This window comes from Egretta garzetta, unplaced genomic scaffold (genome assembly GCF_000687185.1).
Source record: "Egretta garzetta isolate BGI_Z169 unplaced genomic scaffold, ASM68718v1 scaffold45, whole genome shotgun sequence".
In the NCBI taxonomy this organism is placed as follows: domain Eukaryota; kingdom Metazoa; phylum Chordata; class Aves; order Pelecaniformes; family Ardeidae; genus Egretta; species Egretta garzetta.
Genome location: NW_009260028.1, coordinates 9,467,834 through 9,489,642, shown reverse-complemented (window position 1 = coordinate 9,489,642; position 21,809 = coordinate 9,467,834). Strand labels below are relative to the sequence as shown.

The 21,809-nt window shown below is 40.4% G+C and overlaps 1 protein-coding gene across 1 annotated transcript in view; it reads right to left on the bottom strand.

Annotated features, from left to right (window-relative positions):
• Nucleotides 1–6,666: 6,666 nt before the first annotated feature.
• The window catches only part of SIM2 (SIM bHLH transcription factor 2), a 58,817-nt gene continuing 43,674 nt past the window's right edge, over nt 6,667–21,809 (bottom strand). Inside the window, exons 7-10 of the mRNA XM_009640988.1 lie at nt 17,822–17,969; nt 15,788–15,956; nt 14,294–14,702; nt 6,667–7,394 (exon numbers count right to left, since the gene is read on the bottom strand). Of these exons, the coding sequence (XP_009639283.1) occupies nt 6,667–7,394; nt 14,294–14,702; nt 15,788–15,956; nt 17,822–17,969 (1,454 nt within the window). The remainder of the gene's footprint in view (nt 7,395–14,293; nt 14,703–15,787; nt 15,957–17,821; nt 17,970–21,809) is intronic.

Sequence of the window (21,809 nt, the reverse complement as noted above, 5' to 3'; positions counted from 1 at the left end):
CTTGTTCGGTTTTTTCTCCCAGGCGAGGCGAATTTGCGCCAGGAGGTTTGGCCACCGCAGCATTTCAAACGGTTCTCTGCGAATGAAAAGTTTGTCCTAGGTGTGATGTGGCCAGCTTCATTTCCTCAAGTAGGCAGCACTGCTTATTACGTTACCTTCTCCCTACTGAAGGTGGATCAGCCAAATTGGTTTCCACAAAGGACTTCTGTCTCCTAGCCAGAAATGGGTTTTTTAGGTTAAAGTTCACCTCATAAACAATCTGAACATGTTAGTAGATTGTTTCAGTTACAAAGCCAAGAAGTCTTAAAACAAGGAAGCTAGTCTGTAATGGTAATTTAGAGTAATCCTCACATATTAGGGTTTAGGTGGTTTGGCAGCAAGTGCTAGAAATTAAGTTGTCCCTGTTACACTTAGGATTTTATGCTCCATATCGCAGTAGATTTGTCTGTGTGCCTGGTTGTCCGTACCCTGCTGTTTTGTTTTCCCCCATGATCTGCATTGCATGAGACCGCAGACCAATATTTCATAGAATTGGACAGTGGAGCGTAGACAGCTCTTAATTGGCATAGTTAAAGTGATACACACGAACACCAGTTTTTGCTTTTTCCCACCAGATGCTTTCAAAACTGCTTTGGGCAGTTAATTTTTGGCAGCTACCTTTATTTCAGAATCAAATATTGATGCATGTTATAATCAAATGGAACTTGAGTCTGAGTTAATAAAGTTTAAATAAAAAGAAGAGCCCATTTATATATTTATATAAAAATAAAAAATGTGTGTGTGCATAAGCACACCCACGTCTTCCTTGTGCTTCGTCACTTCTTTTCTGCCTTTTCCTTCAAGCAGCCTATGAGCAGCGCATGCTGATGCAGGTCAGATGTGGAAAGCAAAGCGCTCGTAGTATTTTTGCAATGACAGAGTTTTACAAACCTTTAGATCTGTACCTCAACCCAATATTTGTAGCTAAAACACCCTCTCTGCTTTGGGCCTGAAGGGTGTGCCCATAGGAAGCACCTTTGACTTTGCTCATATTCCAGATAGGCTGATGAGTGCCTGCAGAGATTTCTTTTAACGACCAGGTCATGTGTCAGGTTTTGACTTGAATTGCTTCCTCAGAGCACGCTCTCCCTTCGCTAGGGACAAATACTGTAAAAGAACGACGGGGGAAATGGTAACACATATTTGTCTATGAAGAAAGGCAGAACCAACCTGAAAACCTTCACTCCGCTATGCTACCGCAGTGCCTGAACAGCAGGCAGATGGATTTTTAATGGTAAAATGCTGCAGTATTTCCTGGTTGCTATCGTTCCTTTTGGATTTCTTCCTAGCCTTCTTAACCAAAAGCTCATTCTATTCTCACTTTGAGTTGTAAGATTATGCTGAAAATTTTTGCACCGGAATGAAAACTTAGCATTGAGCTTCCTTTCCACACGTGATAACTAACCAAGCGTGGACGCGTCGGGGCATAGGTGGGTGCCGTGGGAACGCAGCCCTTTGCCTCTACTTCGCAGTGGCCTGTTCTGCGCGTACAAAACTGCCTGTCGTCGTGAGGAAACAGCCTGGAGTTGGATGAAGCAGCGTTTGTGACAAACCTGACCTTGCCTTCGGAAGAACCAGAGGACTTCACAAAGAAAATTCCCCTGCTGTAGTGAGGAGCTGCGTAATGTCGTTCCGTCCAGCAGCTCTTCCTGCCGAGGAAGCCCGTGAACCTTCCCATACCGCGCTCACCTTCTAAGGTCGATGGGGAGCGTGGCCAATGGTCTTATTCTTTTTATGCCAAACTTGGCGCTCCCAGAAAGCCGCAACATTTTTGTATGAAAATCACTGTGATTATTGTTCTCTACGTAGGAGAGACAAGTGTGGTGTAGGGTGTCTCTGGATGTAGGAATGGAGTGGATCCGACAACTCCAAGTCCAGAATTAATGCACTGAAAATGTTTCATTTCATTCTGCTTTCTAGATTAGTTCAACACCTCTTTCATTGTGAGGCTGATGTCATATCTTAAACTATTTTCTTGATGAAGTGCTTTCAAAAAACATTTATTATGGTGTCCGTATTTCTGTGACTTCATTTTTTTTCCTCCTGGACTCTGTTATAATATATCTCATTACACACCATGAAAATATTTGTAGAGATTGTTTATCGATAGGCAAACTTCTGCCGAGCAGGCTGGGTGTGTTGGCACGTGTCTGTGTTCAGAAAGAGCGAGCGGGCTGTGCCCAGTCAGCACCAATGCGGTCTCCAAAGGTTTGAAAAAGTAATCACGTACTTAACATTTAAGAGTTCTAGCAGTACGTCTCACTTCTAGTAAAAGATTTCATAAGACTTCAGAGTGTTTTTTAAAATATATCCAACAAATATCACATACATCAGGGGCTATTGCCTAGAAATAATAGTAAAGCATTTAATTCTCTATGCTGCACCTTCACTGTACGGTGATTTTTTTTCCTTTGCATTTTCTGATTCAGCTACAAGGCATCAGCAGCCTAAAAAATTACTCGCTGCAGCTCCTTTGGAATATACAGTAGCTATATAAAAAAAACCTGAAGCGCAGCTTAATATCTGTCACGAAAAAAAATTGTGCCGCGAAGAGCTGATTCCTGGGGGTAACTGGTTTGATAAAAGCATTTGCATGCGTAAGGTACTGCAGTGACGCACCGCGCTGATCAGGCACCGAAGAAATTAAATCCGGACTGAGGAAAGAACAGAGGTCAAAAAATGATGGCGTGCCGCCGGTTGCGGTCATGTAACGCACGATTGAGAAAAAAGAACCGCAGGGAAGAATTGTGAAGCGTCATCACGTTTGAGTGTCTCGCATTAGCGCGTTTCATTAGTGCCTCTGTTATTTTCAGTTCTCCCATAGTCTTCTTTGAAAATGCAGCATGGCTAAAATACAAAAAATAAAAACAAATGCTTCTGTTTTGTAGTCCGTTAACTGTCAAAAGCGGCATGTGTTACAATTGAAATAAGTTTTCAAATATGCAACAGTATTCTTCGTGAAACCCCGTGTTTTGTAGTAAAAAAGCAAGCCAGCTCACTTTTCCTTTGGCTACAGGATTTTATTAACATTTTAACAGTTTTGTTTTACATAATAAATAAGCAAAAATGCTTTACATTTTTAGGGAATACATATATAATTCTGAGCATTAATAGGTTGGTTGTTTTGCGTGCTTTTTCACCTACATTTGCCAAATAGCTTTTATCTGCATCATATAAAAAAAAGCAAAATCTAACGTTCAGGAAAAAAATGGAATAATAACATTTTCTCAGTGTTGTTTCTGAAGTATGACTGAAATGTGGAAAAAATCCTTGCTGTCCAGTTTTGTGGTTTTTAGAGAAATACTGGTATTCTGGCAGGTTTCCCATTTGTTTGCACTTTCCCTCAGTGGTAGACTCTCCAGTTTTGCATCCATTGTCCATTGCGCTTCATTTCCTTGAATGGCTTTAATGCCCTTTTTCAAGTTACAGGGCTGCTGCGACCTGGAGAGAAGGCTGTTCCCTTATCACCTTATTTACATTGCGGTGTTTCTATTAGTAGGATAAAAACTTCTTGATGAAAACTTCTTGAGACCTCAGTATGGGATTAACATTTCCGACTTTACATTTTGGTAAGATACTGCCTGTCTCACTCTCCTTCTCTCCCTCTCCCCCCATGCTGTTTCCCCGCTAGCCCTGAACTCCCCTAAGAGTTAAAATCCCATCGAGTCGCATGGCAAAGGTACCTAGAGCGGCTCAGACAAGTACGGGAGAGAGAAATGAGGTTATTTTTCATAATATATTCCAATTCACACTCCACTGCTGTGCCGTATTTTTTTCCAATTATTAAAAACGTTGCCACTGTCGATGGCTGTGCTGCATTCTGCAGTACGAGTCTGCTGTGAACATCTGCAGTTTAACTGACTGAAAGTCGTATTTTTCTCTCAGTATAATTTACTCACATTCCAGATGTGAACATGCGATGGCCGTTTCTATTTTGGAATGGCGGGAAAAATGTTTCACACATTTGCTTTTTTAATCACAGGTCTTTTCTAAAACCTGCCCTGTATTATCATCTGTGAATGCATAATTGATCCATTATTGCCTAACAGGGAAAGTTCATGTACCCGAATATCACATACCGTAAAACATCTGTGGGAGAATGATGGAACACCTCCTCTGCTCAGGCTCGCCGAATAAAGCCTGGAAGTGTGAATAACAAGGTAGACGCTGGAAAAATATTTTGTGGCATTTTACTGAAAAATATCAATGGCATTTTTTTGGCCGAAGCCTAATTTGAACGTTCCTGAAAACATGTTTTTATAGCGAGAAGTACTTAGAAGAACAGAAAAAAACACCAGACTGACTTTGCGTGCAGCAATGCCACTAACGAGGTATAGAGAAAAGTGTGGTGTGAGAGTTGTGCATCAGGTTTCTTTTTAATGATGCAAACAATGTCGGTCGCTCCTTTATAGGGCATGGTTTTAATTTAACAAAGTTAACACAAAAGTCTTCGCATAATTGTAGCTTTCAAGGTGTTGGGCCCGTTCATTAGTAACGCTGGCTAGGAAGGCTGTTAACCAGGGCCACTGTAAAACCAACGTGTGCCTCATCCCTTCAACGTATAAAGTCAGCGTGACAGTTACCGCTCGCTCATTGCGCTTCTGCGGACGCGCTACCTTCTCTAGCGCTAGACGAACCGAGGAGCACAGTTACGCTGAGTGAGTGAATAAGCTGGTTTGGTTCCGCTGCTTCTTTTTGTAAGTCAGTATTCTGGTGATGGTTGATTAGGTATTTTTTGTTATATTTATCACGAAAGACATTTTTCATGCTTTTTTTTAGCGAATGAAAAAGCCAAACAACTGTGAGCTTCCAAATGAACATCAGTTTAACTTCATAATAAAGCCGCCTCTGTTAACCTTTTAATAGGAAGCAACAAAAATACTGAAAATTGTTTTCAAACTTATGTTTCAAAAGTATTTTGTGTACTCATAGCAATAAATATTCATACATACAAGGAAGTGACTGAATATTATTGCTGGATCTAAAAGATGGAGAACATATAATTTTTAAGAGTGCGTATTTCATTACATTTTTATCTGACAGGGTGCAATCCATGAGCAAGTGTTTTTCCATATTGCACAAGCCAGGTAAGCATTTTTTTCAGCAAAGATCTCTTTAGAGAGAATCTGATAAGAGAGGAAGTTTTAAAAGTGTAAATTTGCCTTGAATTGGGCAAAGAACTATGGCTAAGTATAGCTGACTCAGGGCTGCAACAGCCTTTATTGTTGGTATTCACAGCTGTTATTTAGGGAGCCATTCGGTGTTTTATCCAGAGCGCTCAGTGTTTGGGGAAGCGGTTGAAAAACAGAGCGGACTGACTCTCGTCAATTAAACACACACGGATCCATACGTCTCTTCATTTGTAAACTTGACAAAGAAGTAAAAGAAGGGGGGGGAGGGAATCTATTCCTAATAGGCTGGGCGAAATGTAAATGTGTGCTACAGTTTATTAGCACAAATTGAGATGTGCACAAAGCGTTCAGCTCCAAACCCTGGTGTCCTCAAACTCTGCTTTCCTTCAAGTGCAACTTTGGGGTTTGTGGTTGTGCAGCGACTTTCGACTTTCAGTATTCGGCTTATCCACAGACATTATTTGTGAAGTGCACAAGTCAGTCAAATGTTAATCTTGCCTTTGTGTTGACAATTAAATTTATGCTTAAGGAAGTTCAGTGTGTTAAAAGCCGAACCTTTCAAACTTTGGAAGGCTACTGGTAAGTTTAAAATAAAGCATAAATGTTCCTCATTCCCTTGACTATAAAGAAAACATTTCTGGTGCTGTTATTAGGATGTATTTTTGACTAGCTGCAGATTTTCAAAAATCTGCACAGCCTTCTCCCAGAATACTCAGTGAAACGTGTGTTTTATGGGGACTAGTCTTTAGTTCCTGTCACGTGATTTGTCCCAGTTTGCCATGACAAGACCTGTAACCCTTTAATAGGTGTCTTTGTATGTATCCGTTTGTCATACCATTCCTTGTCAAGATAAATGGTGGTTCTAACAATCTCAGAACATTGAAATCTATCTTAAATAAATCAAATTTAGATTTGATTTATTTAAAGACTTTTGGAAAATGAATAAATAAGCTTTTTCCAAACCGAGTTCTGTTTAGTTAGTACAGCTGTATTAGGGATCCTAAAAATCACCACTCTTTAAACAAAGTTCATTTGTCGGGATGTTTAACACGTGGGTGGAGAGTTGATGTGAGGTTTCACACAGTTTGTCCAAAATTGCTAAACTAGAGTGTATAGTTTATAATGATGATAAAAAAAATCTTGAATGTATTTTGAGAAGGGGGGGGTTAAGGAAAAAATGTTCTTCATATAAATCTCTGCATATAACACCTATCATTTCATTCTGTTGCACACTATAAAATAACAAAAATAAGATCTGTAACATGTCTTCTCACTGGCACCAGAGCTTGATCTGTGACGATGAAGCGCTGAAGCGAGATGTAGGTTTTTTTCCTGACCTTGAAGGTGCTGTTATATGTGGCTTGCCAGGAATACACGAGTCTGTCCCTCATTGACCTTCAGCTATGCTCAGTAAATGTAACCATGTTTTCTCATGCTTTTTGCAAATCATTACAGTTTGGCTTCTTAATTAAATGTAAATACCCCTCTATTACTGTCACCTTCCATTGGCTATTATTACAGAAGTTCCAATATAATGGGGTAGTGCAGATTCCTTGTGGGTTTCTGGAGAAGAAGCTGATGAGGGGCTTTGGTTTTTGTAAATAAAGGTATTTACTTCTTCGGAATTGTATCCATAATTTTCTCCTACATGTCCTGTTGCTGTACATGATGAAGTTTGAAATGTACCGTGTTTGGCTAAAACATGGTGATAATTTAGAAGCACAAATGGAACTTGTCCAGAGGGTCTCACATCCATCACGCGTTCGCTTTCGGAGTCATGATCAAGCTTTACAGTCATTCTCTCATCGCTGTCCAGTTCATCGAGATTTGTAGCATGGTGACTAATATGCCCATATTTGGGTTCTTTCATACAAATCCTTCTTGTTTGCTCATATACTGAGGGCATTGGCAGGAGATGACTTAATTGTCCTATAGCTTTAGACTGGAAACATTCCGATTTTGGCAACAAGGAGTTAGCTATTGAGTTTGAAAAAGAACTTTCATTAATGCTCACTTTTTCTTGTAGGTCTCTGTTAAAAGCTAACTTGTTTTCTTCTTTAATGAGGTGGTGAGATGACTGAATCCTGGTTTCTATTTTGTTGGGTTTCATGATGCCAGAATCATAAATCTCTTCTTTATATCTGCTGCCTGGCATGGGTGCTGTGCAGCTTGTAAAGTTGTCAGATAGAGCATCTTGGCTGTATCTTCTGTTTGATATGGGCACTTGCAGGAAAGAGAAAACACGTTAATTACTGACAATGAGCTCATGTAATAGATAGACTCTAACACTTTTTATGACTGAACGTTACTACCCATTTGGTTTGGGCCAGATCCAAGTCCCAGTGAAGGCCTCAGAGGCATTCCCATTTGCCTCAGTGGCTTTGGATAGGTCTCTCTAAGACAGTGCTGAAAAGTAAAGAAAAAAACCCCACCCGTTCAGAAGAGCCAACAGTGTTGAACAATTCTGAAAAGGCTTTCCAAGTGAAATGCCCATTTGTTTATTTGACAGAATAATTACAAATCGTTGTCATTATTAATATGGTTAAATCGGGGAAATTAAAGCAAAGAAGTATTTGGAAATGTGACCTGCTATCAAAAGCTTTGACCTTAAGTAAGCTCTTTTCAGAGATTTATCAAATGATTTACCAAAGGATGGATAACATTTATTACATGTCAGTGATTCAGTGACTAGAGTAAAACAGAATTTATTCTTCCTGTCACTGTGGAAGTGTATTGGACACTTGCCCTTGTAAGGAAAGAATAGACTGTGTAAGTGCTGAGGTGTCAGTACCTAATTTGTGATATCTATTTGTGATATATGTAATATCTAAATTGTGTCACGTTAAAGGCTTTGCTTTTTCTCTTTGAAAAACCAGCATCAGCTATTAAAAGCATCTATTGAAAAGCAACATAAATACTTCTTGATTAATGCTGTATCTCTGCTTTTACGGTGCTATCATGTAATAAAGCTGTATGTGTAATATAAATGTAATTTACAGCATACACTGACAATGTTTGTTTGAATGTGCCAGTGCTAAACTGGGCATGCATGGAAAATCAGAAGCTGGGTTCTTAAATTTTCAAGAGAGTATGAACCTAGGATCTCTATTCAGGCTCTTCCTCTAAAATATATTGAGTAATCTTAGTTTTCTCTTAAGTTTGTGCATGGTAGCTGAACTCTTGAATCAATTTGAATTGTTTTTATCCTTTTCTGCTTGGCTTACACAGCTTTTCCTTTTTGTACACTCCTGTCTACAAATGGTAAAAGAAAAAGCCACTGGTTTACTCCTATATAGTATGGCTAAAATTAGGCGAGTACTAATTTTTTTGCACTGTCTTGTTTGAACAGTTTGACAGTTATACTCCTCCTCCAAGGCATACTTGAAAGTTTTCTGTTAAAGGTTAAATGAGGCGCTTGGCAAATTTCTCAAATTAAACCTAAACTCTATTTTGTGTTATGCTCACTGAAAGCCCTGGGCACCTAAGTGCCTTTTGTAAAAAGGATTTTCTGTTTTGCTAAAAATTTCATTCAACATCTTAAAAGTTTTGGAGTGGACTCTCCTATAGTGGTTGCTGATGTAACTGTACCCTCTAATAATTAAATAATCCCTGTGCTATAGTAGACTGGCAAAGCCTTCATGTATAACAGAGGAAGCAGAAATAGCTCAATTGTACCTTTTTTTATATGCAGAGTTTCATTAATTTCAGAGGGAGTTGCACCACATAATTAACACCAGAATTTAAACAGGAATCTGGATCCAATTTCTTCTTGATCAACCCACCACCCTCCTAGAAACAACAACCTTTCAAGTTATTCTTTTTAATTTCCATGTATATATTTTGAAGCAAGAAGTATATGCAGGCCTAAGTAAACTGAATTCTCATCAGCAGTTGAAAAATGGCCCTCTTAGATCACAGATCAAAACAGGGATTGAGCCACATGCTTGAGTATAACTTAGAAATTTTACCGGGGTAATTATACTACTATAATTTTAACTCCACGTTTGGCATTTTTACTATGAAGTAAGTACACATGCAGAGAGCTACTGACATATAACTACTATGGTTTAACTAATCTGGTATACTGGCTTTAGTGTTTTTCCCACTTGAGACATCCATGCGAGTGATGCGTTTGTTCTCTGACTGCAGCTTGGAGTATTGTTACTTTATGGCTCTACTCTAATCTCTGCACAAAAGATTGTCTTTTTCCATTTTTAGAGCCCACGCCTGTAAGAAATTGAAGCATCACAGCAACCAGTTGGCCCCTGTCTTGTTATCTTCATTTTTGTAATCTCAAATGCTGCTGGGCTGATGGCTGCCTTCTTGATACCAAGAAGTAATTTGCATACTTGGGAGATGTACAGGATATTATCCATTTTGTTCTGTCCTGTTTCTCAAGCATGGTTTTTGTCTCTTTTGTTGAGGAAGAAGGTAAGCGTCTGGTTAATTGTTTGCAGGCTTTCATTAAAGTTGTCAGCACATTCGTGGAGTTAGGCCAGACAGTCAGGCAAGTCGTGTCTGCAGTGCAACAGAGCACAGTCGTTTTTGTCCGCTCACATTCAGAACAGTTACCGGAGCTAGGCTTAGACCTACTTTTGTCTTCCTTTGCAGACAAAAACCCAAGGATGCCCTGGGACAGAATCCTCCTGGGGAGCTTTTCACACAGAAGTTAATGGAAAGCTGACCAGCTGCTTTGTATTGCTATAGAAGGGCAGCACCCCAGGACTGCTTCCACCCATCAGGCATGTGGGCAGTTGCTGGAGTACCTGCCTCAGCAGGTGCTTGAGTATCCCATGCATTCTGCACTTCTCCAGCCCTGGAAACGCTTTACCATTGTTGAAGCCAGCACATTAATTCGGGATGCTTTCCGGACCACTCTTCCGCCAGAGCAACTCAGCTATGCCAGATGAGATAGACAGACGGCACATCTGAGGTTGTATATCATACCAGAGTGACAGCAGCTTTCTAGAAGGCCCTTCATACTTATACTGCCTCTGTTCATAGCAGCCGACAACTGCAACTGAACTCCGTCCTTCAGGCATCATGGCTCGGTTAATTCTTGCCAAGTAGCTCCGCTTTCCTGCTGGCGTACAGGGTGCAGCTTGGGCAAGTTGAGGGAGAACCTGGAGATAAGACCCCCATCACCTGGAAGCCTGCTCATATTTTAGCATACAACCATCCAAGTGGGAACAGGAAGGCGACTCTAGCAGGTGTCGGTCTTTGTTTAAAACATGTCATGTCTATTCATAGTTAAAGTATACTGGAGCAGTCTTTTGCCTGTCAAACATAGTGCTGCAGTGAGGAGCATTCCCTCCTCACCTTTCAGTAATACAAAGATCAGATGGTGTTCAATGGAGAAAGATGCTTGCAGAAAAGGTATTTCATTCACAAATGTGCCTTTCTGTACCAAGACCTTAACAGATAGAGCTGGTCCTTGTTCTCTCACTGCCCCTGTCTATTCCAGTAAAAATGAAAGAAAGGCATCTTGGGACCAGGTTAAAGCAAAGAAAGACTGGTGATCAGCATTGATCTTCATGCAAAAGGTATACAGTCTTTAACAGCTGAGTCTTGCATCCTGTACGTGAAAAACCTTGTCTGTTTTTAGGACACAGTTGAAGCCCCGTCTGCATGCATGCTTTGTCTTGCATAGTTTTTCTTGAGCTTTCTGATCTACACTAATCCCAGAAGAGTGTACTTCCGACAGTTACTATATGTTTTGAAAAGACAATATGCCACCACTTGAATGTTGACACATAGCCTATGGTGTTCCAGTATGTTTCCTAACCCTTTGTACAAGAGGCCTTTCAGAGAAGAGGAGCAATTACTCAATCGCTCTGAGTTTTGCTGAAGACCAATGAGTGGGGCTGCTGTACTGCTCAGGTCACTCTCTCCTGGGTCACAAAGGCATGCTGGTATTCCTCTGTGTCAAACAAGGCAAAGATACAACAGGTCTTAATAATGTCCGTGCCCATGAAGAAGACATTTTTTAGATTAGCTCAATATCTCTGCTGTGTCCTGGTCTGAACCCTAATTGCAAATCATCTGATGTGTGGGCTGATGTTGTAATTACTATGTTCTCCATTATTCTCCCTCCAAAAACAATAGTAAGAAAACATGATCTGCAAGACCTCTTTGTCTCCAGTGGAATACCCTTTTCAAAGACGATGTTTGTTTCTTCCAGTAGTCACAGGCTAAACCTGGGGTGTTGATTTGGGGAAGGAAGATAGACCAAAGTTTTTCCATAGGTTTTCTTAGTATTCATCATTTCCTGAGTTTTGGCATGACTAGTGGCGCTAAGCTTCACAGAGATTGTACAAACTGGCCAACAGCATAACTTACAGAGAAGTGGGTACTGTGGTACCTACAGTAGTGATGTATTCATTTGAGCGTACAAAGGAAACTTCCCTGGCTAAGAATATTGTTGCCTTCTCTGCAGTGAATATCTTTTCTGATGACTCGGCCAGCTGGAAAAAAGTGGAAGAGGCTTCAAAACCAGATTCTGAGGCAGCAGCATCTGATTTGCAGGCAGTTTTATCTGCTACGTGCTTTTCCAGAGCTTTGATGGCTTGGCATGATCATCTTAAAATCTCTGATCTCTCCAAAAGAAGCTATTTTCCATAGAGAAAAATGTCTCTGGCCTACGGCATTTTTGGCAGATGCTTCTATGGATGTGATGTGGAATAGCCCTTGCATCCAACCCGGTTGCCAGATGTCATATTTGGCATTGCCTTTGGATTGAAGATAATGACGCTAAGCAGATCCTCTCTGCTTTGAAGCTTACTGGCTGTCAGTTTTGCAGTGAACCGCTGGAAAAATTAGCAGTTGACAATGTAAGGAAGATCAGATGCCCCTTTCAATTCAAACAAAAAGTTGCCTCCAAAGGTTCAGATTTCTCTTCTGCCACCAGCCTCAGCAAAAGTACAATAGGGCTAATTCTACCTCAGGAGGAAACAAACTCTGGAACAATTGGATATAAAGACTCTTTGCAGTGGAGGCTCTGTTTTTCTTTCCCCTTTTACAACACTGTGTGTGAACTCAAGCAATGATCTCTGACCGGGGCTGAGTTTGACCAGATTCTTTTTTTCCTTCTTAAATAGTACAATTCTAAGTGCTTTTGCAGAGAATTAATTGTACCAAGTCAGTTTTCATCAAATGCTCAATAGCTAAACAACCATTAAAATACATCTGTGTTCAAAAGAGAACCCACATATTCCAACTTAAGCAACAAAACCTTAAGTAGAAGTAGAACCAGAAGTAAGAACCGCTGGTACCACATCTCCGTTTTCCTGTTCATGAGGAAGTGGTGAAGGTATGCATGCATGATGAAATTGAAAAATATCAGCAGTTGCTTGCAGTTTTTTGTTGGGATTTTTCCCCCCTAACATATTTAACAGTATTGCTGTGAAGTCCTTCTGACAATATATTTACTAGGAGTTATCTGCCCATATCAACCGACCGATGGTAAATTGTTTGTCTGCTGCTATGCTCACTGGGCTTTTCTGGCAAATGTTATGGCCACGATCAATTTTACAGACTGTTCTCTGAACAGGCTGTTCTTTCCACATCCATTCTCAGTCTATCTGACGGCACCCTCTGACCAGCAAGGGGTAGATCTACTTTCTCAGTCAGTCTCACAGCATCTGTTAGTCTGGAAGCAGAGAAGAAAAGCTGGGCTGACTTCTGTACACCTAGAATAGCTTTGTTCCTGCAGACCTACTGGGGATCTGCAGGATTTACTTCAATCCTTATACTTATCCTCAAAACATGTAGCATTTTTTTCTTTTCCACAAAGATACAGCGTCTTTAGAAAGGACAAACCCATTTCTTATTGTTGGTCTAAAGCTACTCGTTTTCACACCCAGTCCACCACAGCAACAAAAGGAAACCAGCACATTAGAGGAGCATGAGCTCAGAAAAAGCATTTAACCTGAACTAGGCTGTAAGAAGACTTTCAGTCTTGTTCATTTTCAACCTAAACACAGAACAGTAAAATAAAATGCTACAGTCAGCTAGGTGAGGTAATCAGCTAGGTGAGGTCAAACGGTCCTGTGAAGGACAAAACCCTGGGCAGAAGTTATTTGCTCCTCTGTGGAAGACACATTCAATGACTGGGTCCGTCTTCTGTCTGATGTAGCAAGCTCAGCTTTTAACATCTGCAGGTGTTCCCTTCAGATCTAGGATGTCTAATGTCATGTCCCGAAGTGAATAAATGCTTTTTTCTGGTGTACTCAAGAACCTTGAGCCTGTCTTTTCAAGCTTTTTTATTTTAAATTTCCACTACTGCTTCCTCTGTCTCATCCTTTATGAAGCTATAAGAAAGGAGTATTTCCATCTAACTTTATAACAGTATGTCAACCAGTCAGTCCTCATCAGTGATTAACTCATCAAAATGGTGTATGCAGATAGATGTAATGCATGTGAGATCTAAGGATTAGTGTGTCTTGAGCTTGTTCACATTTAGTTACTTTATAGGTTTGCAAGGTTATTTCTTACAGGTTGCCACCTCAGAGAAGTCAATGTCTTCAGTGCTTCCTTCAAATATTTAAGCTCACCATCTTTATAGAGATGATGCCGTTGATTGGGGAGGAGCACTGAAGACATTTTTAAATAAAGCAGAAGACAGTGCATTTCATTTACTCATTCACTGTAAGGTAAAGTCATTTAGAATGGCTTCATACTCAGAAAGGACAACCTTCAATTTTTATGGATTAGATCATATTTATTTTAATTTCTGTATGTGGGCTGAAGTACATTTGTTTCTCTCTGACTTCAGCAATGACTTACCTGAGGAATTCCGCTAAACAACTCAGTGCAAAACACGAAGGTAAACTGTGCCAGTACTAAAGGAGGTGGTAGCTCTGTCCTGTTCTAAAAGTGATTATGGTGAATACATTTTTGTAACTGATACTTTGATAATATTCCTAATCAAGTGCTTATGGTAATGTGAAGAGGGATGAGCATGTAAACACTGTAAGCATAACAGTCATTACACTTCACTGTTTCTGATTTTCTGTGTTTCCTAAACACTTTGTACTTCCTGTTTTCAAACTACAATTACAAATCTTTCCCAGACACCCCACAGCTTTGCTTTTCTTTGTTTCTTTTTTTAAAGTGACACCCACCTTCATAACTCTGTGCAAGATTATGTCGGATGATGTTCACTGGCTGATCAGGAAGATTTTTGGATGGTGACTGGCTGTTGGGTACCAAGGAGTTGGCATAATGCCACTGGCATTCTCCATTTGTCTGCAGCGTACTCAAGAAAAATCGAGCCACTTCACAAGGTGCTCCTTGAGACTGCCCAAACTTTGAGGGCAGCATTTGCTTTTTGCTACTGAAGACATGAGAATCTACAGGGAAGTGTCCATAATGGTAAGAAAAAGGCAAGCTATATGACGGGGCATATAAAAGTTCACTGTTTTCTGAATGGAAGTTTTGTTCTTGAATGGTGGCAGCGTTCACTGCGGGGCTGGATCGCCAGTTTCCCACCTGGCTGCATTCCAGTTTGTCTGTCTGGAATGAGCTGTATTGCTGGGGGAAAGAAAAAGAAAAGAGGGGAAGAGAGTTAAATGACTAATTTTTATATGAGACCACGTAATGAGCCCAAAGCTGGACGTCTTTGAACTGCAACCTCACTGGCTAAAGGGACTAGCATTTCAAGATCCTTGTCTTCACAATAACTTTACCTTCACTTAACATGCAAACGAAAAATCATTTTGTCATCCTAATGTTAGGGGTTTATTTGATAATTTTGCCTGTTGGATTTTAGCTAGAAAATACCAGAGGGCAGAATTTTGTTGCAAAGCACTGGAAGTCACTGATAAAAGGACTAGAAGATCATGAATATGATTTTGCATATGTTGGCATGTCAGGCTTTAGAACGGTAGGAACACAAAATCTTCTATCACACTGATTTTCTCTTCCCACTCTCTCCCACTCTCCTCTCCAGACTCCAAATGTTTTTTGCGCTCTCACTGTTGTGAACGCTAGCTGCATTCACTGCTGTTTTAAGCTAATAGTTGCTCCTTCCAGCAATATTCATTGCAAAGTCTCAGAATGGCACATGGTGGGTGTCAGTCTCACCAACCTGGTTTTATGGACAATCTCCATTGTTTACTTTCACATCTGGTTCTAGCTCACCCAGTGACAGTGAGAGATATTCTAAATCCCGCTCCAGTGCTCTGTTTGCTAGGATTAATTCTTGTGATGCATTCTCTGGCATAAGGAAACTGCTAATATCTATGTGACATTAAGAACTCTGAATATCAACAGTGAATGAGGTGCATTCTGCACCAGCGCAAATTTTCACAACACAGCTAATCTTTAGTACATATTTTTCTTCTTTTTACCAAGAAAGCACATTGTCTTTGAAGTACTAAACATACTCCAAATCCAAAAGTTTTTGCATTTGCATCACTTGCCGGAGTTGGTTTGTACTACTTGTGCTGTCCACCCCACGAACAAGAGGGTCCAGTTGTATTCTGGCCTACAAAGGAGTTCCTGTGGCAGAGCACACTATAGTTGGTTTTACAGTAAGTTCAGTTCTGGATGATCTCTACTCTGTTCCAAGCACTCTACCACAATAACTGGTGAGTAAATATTGCTGCAAATGTTACCTGTTGTGGGTAAGGCGTTGTTCGGAGTTTTGCCTTCATTTTATTACTTTTGGGTTTTACCATTTTCCTTGTTTCCTGCGAGGTAGATACTGAGTTTCTGCATGAAAACTGTGACTTAGAAATGGTAACCTGGTCCAGTGACAACTGAAGTTCCTTATACTCAATATCTCTGCAAAAGACAGTCCAATATATTACATACTCAAACATACCACACAAATCCAAAATAGCTCCTTTGAAAATAGGTGTTAGTTTTCACAATGTTTTCATTTTCATTCTTCCAGGATTTTCACTGACTCTGCAGTGCGAGTCTGGGGATGTCAGCAGGCAGCGGATTTTATGGTCTGACCCCATCCCCACGCAAGTTTATCACAAACATTCCACTGGGAACCACGTTAACATCTTTGTACTAAATAAGCCCACTCTCTGAATCTAAGCTGTGCCAACTTCTTCTCAGCCATCCATGGCACCCTGCAGTTTGGAATCACAGCCATGTCAGCTGACAGAAAGACACAGCTCAATTCATCTGCCTCCTTCTCAGTCAGGAATTGGTCTCTGCCTTGGCTCTCCCAATTAACCCCAAGAAAAGGAAAAAGCAATGATGTTCCTTTTTTGTCAGCGCAATGTGCTTGTAAGTAGACCACAGAAGCCGCAATGTTGTTTTTCTGACAATCTCTAGACTTTCATTTCTGCTCTGTTCTATTCAGTTTTATCTGCCTCACAGGCAGGGCAGATTTTTGTATAAAACAGGCTAAAAACCTCTAAAACACGCTAAAAACGGACTGTGGATCATATTTTGAAACATTAATTTTTACAGTTCTGAGGATTAAATGGTGTCCCCTAGTTTTGTCAGTTGCAACAGTGGTGCATATTTTTGAAAGAATAACTAGAAAAAAAATCTACTTCTCTCCTAATTCCTACCTAGAACTCATTTCCATCACTTTTTGGTGGTGAATAACCAGGAAGTAGATTCAACTCAAGAATAGGCTGTTATATATCCCTGGCACAGTTTCCTCCTTTTTACTCAAATCACTTGCCCCAGCTCAAGGGACTCAAGCAGATTGCAGGGCTGAGTCTTTCCCTCATGCTGCTGGCTCTCACATCTGTACAGGAATGAGGTGTTGGCCAGTGTGTCTAGGACTGAGTACCTACTTCAGGTAGTTTAAGAAAACACTCCATAGTTTCTCAACTCATACACTTTAACTCCCCAAAGTCAGGTATCAGAGACAACATTGTAATATGCAAACACACACGATCCTACCACACACGTCATGCAAACACATCTTACTTTCAAGCTGGATAAGAAATGGACCAGTCTAGACAAAAGAAAAGAGTGTATAGTTCACTGCTTTTTTACACTATTCATCATAAGGGGTGCCTACTATCCTTTTTTTTTTTCTCTTTTCCCCCATAGATAGTCTCTTCAGTCATAGTCTGTTTCACTAGTACTTATCCCTCTTACCAATATAGATTTCTGTCTCTCTCAGCGTTATGTCAAGATAGGAATTTTGTAACACCTTCGTGACTGGAACCAGAATTCATAAATGGCAGGTCCAAACCGCTGTACATTCACCAGCTCAGTGGGAGCTACTTGCCACTGTGAGAATGTAGTTTTGCCCTGAGTATCTGTGCAACCCAAGGCAAGTACAGGAATCCCTGGTGATTCGCCTGTCCCTGAAAGGAGTAACGCTTCCTACCATTGTCTCTGTCTCGCAAACTGACACTGTGACCTCTGATGGGTAGCAGCAGCTTTCAACTGTGTCTGGACAGCCCCAGCACAGTTCTGATGCTAATTACAGAACTGGGGTCCAGGTCTAATGCAAATGGCTACATATGGTGTATGAGGTAATCATCAGGAATACTAGCTCTTTTTAGCTCAATGTAAGTAGAAGAGGGAGGATATGAGGACAGAAAAGTGTCTGTAATGTGCAAGCACAGAGTGATACTGGAAGACACAAGTAAAGCAAACTTAAATGATTTAATTAGTAATGAATCAATTACTGATAACACGTAATGGTACAAAGTATTTTGACTTACGTAAGGACATAATTGACACTCACTATGCAGTGAGGCCGTGATGAACGGCTGTTATGCACAATAGTAGCGTAGCTCTGTACCCAAACCCAGCCTCCATGCTTGGACAGTAGTCGATAGTACTTGGTTGTGACTTGGCCTTTCACCAACACTGTGAATACAATACAAAAAAGCATTTCACATTGCTTGGACTTGTGACCACTTCCTGGAGAGGTCTATTTGCAAGGCAGGGACTTTTCTCCCTCCTCCCCCACCCTTAAACCTCCTTCTCCCACCAAACTTTAAATAGCTCCCCTGCAAAGGTATCTGTCCTGCCCCTTCACATAGTTTCACGAGGTCACATTATTTACAAATAGTATGTTGCATACTATTAAGGTTTGTCTTCTTTTCCCGTTCACCCTGCTCTCTTATGCTTACATTCTGCAAAACCACTTAGTGTTTCTAATCTTCTAACTGAAAAAGAAAAGTGAGAGGCAGCAAAAGTATTTTGAAGCAGACACAACTAGCTTGAATTTTTCCAGTATATTTGGAAACACTTTTGTCACTCATAGTTTGAAAGATTATTGTGTATTTTGCAATGTATTTTACGGTCTACATTTTGAAGGTTGATTTAAAAGGGAAAAATTAAAATGCCATTTCGTTCTTAAGCACACAAATAAAGACAAGGCCAGAGACATGAATCAGTCATCTGACAGATTTCACTAGAAATTGAATCCTCTATACACCAGTTTGGATTCTCTGTGAACAAAGAAGTTTTGACATAAGGCTATGCTGTAATAGGGGTTGTGCAGCATCTCTAAATATTTAACCTAGCCACAAATATTTCTGGTTTAGTGCCAAGCATTTATCTAATGATTCACTAGAAGATAATTCCCAGCCTTCAAAGGTGGTTCTCTTGTGTGACCCTGGAGCATTCCTCCAGGAAACTCCATCTTCTTACTCTTCTGTACAATCAGTTATCTATTTTAAATTAGGAAATAAGTGACTGAGCTTTTTACACAAACTGTGTCCAAAAAATGTAATCAGTAACACCAATTCCTTTATATAATACATGATTAAGAAATGGAATTACTGCTTGCAAATGTAGGACTTCTACTAGACTGAACTTAGTAGCAAAGCTCACTGTAATTTTGTTCTGTCATTGTACATGCTTGGTGCAGAAGCAGATACATAATGAGGAAATTGAACAACAGCTTTCCCTTTCAGCCAACTCTAGTAGAGCAAATGATCACTTGAAATGAAAATATATGGCCTTATAATTAGTGAGCGTAGAAGATTTTTCTGACAGGGAGGGCATCCAATGTTAAATTGGGAACTAAAGGGTGCATAACCTTTGGGGGTTTGTTTACTGTTTGATAAACAATTATATGGCTACCAGTCATCTCTGGGGTTGGCTTTTTTTGTTCAGTTGTTACTTGGGGGAGTAGGGGTTTGTAATTTCAATAGTAATCAGAGACCGCCATAATCCAAATAATGTGAATAGCCCAATGTAACACTGACAGAAATAGAAGAGCAAGAGTTCTTGTTCTTGCTGAAAGGTCCTCTAAGTCTGTAGCATATAGGTAATCTCCCTGGACTTCTTACTTTCCTATCCATCTGCACATGCCACAACACATTTAAACATTTCTTCAAATCCAGTTAATCTCCCTAAGAAAATCAGGCTCTTACAAAATGACTATAGACAGGTCTTTCTGGAAGTGTCAGTTCTCCTTCCATTACTAGATGTGGTATCCATTTGTTCAGAAAGCAGCAAGATGAACAACATCTTGCAGGACATTCAAAACCCCATCCTTGCTGACACCAAGCCACTCCTATTTAGAGTTTGAAGTCTTTCTTAGATACCAGCTTTTTGCCTCATACTTGCTGATGGCCTTTTTCCTCCCTACATTTCTACATAGAACACTCTATGGGGTGGAGATTTGGATATCTACAGTTATTTAAGAAAATCATGAGGAATATGTGTGTAAGTATGTAAACGCACCTACAAAACACAAAGGCACATGTACTCTTTAAGTGCAATATATTGCTCCAAAGTAGCTGCTACTCAAAGATTCGGTGTTACAATGCTAAATAAGTCTGTTGTAAAAATATTTGTTAATAATCACCTATATGCCATGGAATCACTATGTTTCTCGGTGTTCTATAGTCCAAACGGTCCAGTTCTAGGAAATGATGCTTACGTTTTGGCCTAGATCGTCTAACAGATATTTTCTGTAATGTGGTCTAGGCTTGTCAGAACTAAGTCTTCATGCTAGTTTAATGGTCAGGTTTCCCCTGAATTCAAAATGCCTTGCTACTCAGTCTTCTGAAATAGAAAACAATGGTGTAATGGATTGCTTGCTATAACAGAGTTCTTCCATGTGCTTTGGGACTAGTTTTGACTTTCTCTCTCTCTCACTGATTTTTTTTTTTAAAATCACTGTTTTAGCTCTCCAGTTAAGACAGTATTTTAAAAGATGTGAAAACCACTGAGGACTACAGTGTTCAGCTTTCCTTCCTAATTATATGGATAAACCAATATTTCTCCTGGGACGGGGGAGGACTCCATGTCTCCTGCATTTTTAGCAATCTGGGGAAAGTCTGACCTTGGCCAGGGGACAGTAGCTGTGCTTCCGATACAGTAAATGAGGTCAATTTCCATTTGGCTCTGTGTTAAATTACCCTGTTTGATGCTGATTGGGAAACCTCAGAAATGGGAGTGAGGTAAATCCACTACCAAGACAATCTGTGCAGGCTCAGACTTCTTGGTGGCCTCCACTGCAATCAAACGGGGAGGATTTGGTGGCTTTAGCCTTGGCTCTTAGATGTGCCATTTGTAACTGGGTGTTCCGCTGATGTGGTTCCCTCCTGGTTTAGCAGGCAAGCTGAAAAAGGCACTGGGCTGGCTGGGCTGGTCCTTCTGGTCTGTCATAGATGGCTATTTTAAAAGGCTCCAGCAGGCTCACAGGCATGTGGCTGGGAGTTCCTAGCCTGCATTTAAGGATACCACCAAGAGAAATGGACTTCTTGGTTCCTCACTTGCAACAGTTATTGTTTTAGCTTCCCTGGCGCACACAGCCGGGTATGTCATCGATCCAGCCCTCAAGCAGCGTGGTCAGTGGATGGTGCCCTAGCAGACTCTACAGTTGTTTTGCTCTCTTAAAAACTAGTGCAGCTCTGCCAGAAGGCTTCATTGCTGGGGGAGCAAAAGTAGACTCCATGCCATGGACAGAGTGTAAATTGTGCTATGCTGTAAGATAGGTTCTATAAATACATAGGTTGACTTCCAGGAAGCAGCAGAATGGTTTTGTGATGACATCAGCTGGGGTTGGGGCTTGCCTTGCCAAGGCACAGAGATGCAACTCATGTAAAAGTTTATGTGGGAAGAGCAATAATGTCACAATATGTGGGATGCACAAAATCCTCCTCATAGAGGGACGATGGTACAAATGAAGTGATTTCTCTGAGGCCAGAAAAATATTTGGTCTGTACTGGAACAGAGGAATATTTTGTCCATACTGTAACAGCTTCCTCTGTCCCGTCTTTTAGAACGCAAGATCCTTAGGCAGGGACTCATTATTTGTGCGGCTGCATTTCCCTAGCTGCAGAGCAAACACTGTCTATATTGGTGGTGCTGTAGAAATAAATAACACTAGTTCAAATGCCAGAAGTTTTTTCATATAGCTGGAAGCTAATCAAATGTTTAAAACAGGAAACCCTGTTTGCTGCCTTGGGCAGCACACCTTGGGCAAATATTCACATCTACATTTTCCTCATAGTCTGATGTTCTTGTTATATCCCTTCTAACTTGTTCCCCTCACTGTTTCCTTTGTTTTGTTCTCTGTGTTGCCTAACTTAAAGTTCAGTTGCTTTAGGTCTTCAGTTTGGGAATTTTTTTTCCTCTTTGAAAAAGCAGTTTGTTACCCTAGTTTAGGGTTGCCTTTTTTTTTTTCCTTTTCTTTTTTTCTTAATACCCTTATTAGGTGTAAGATGTTTCTCTCCAGATTTCTTC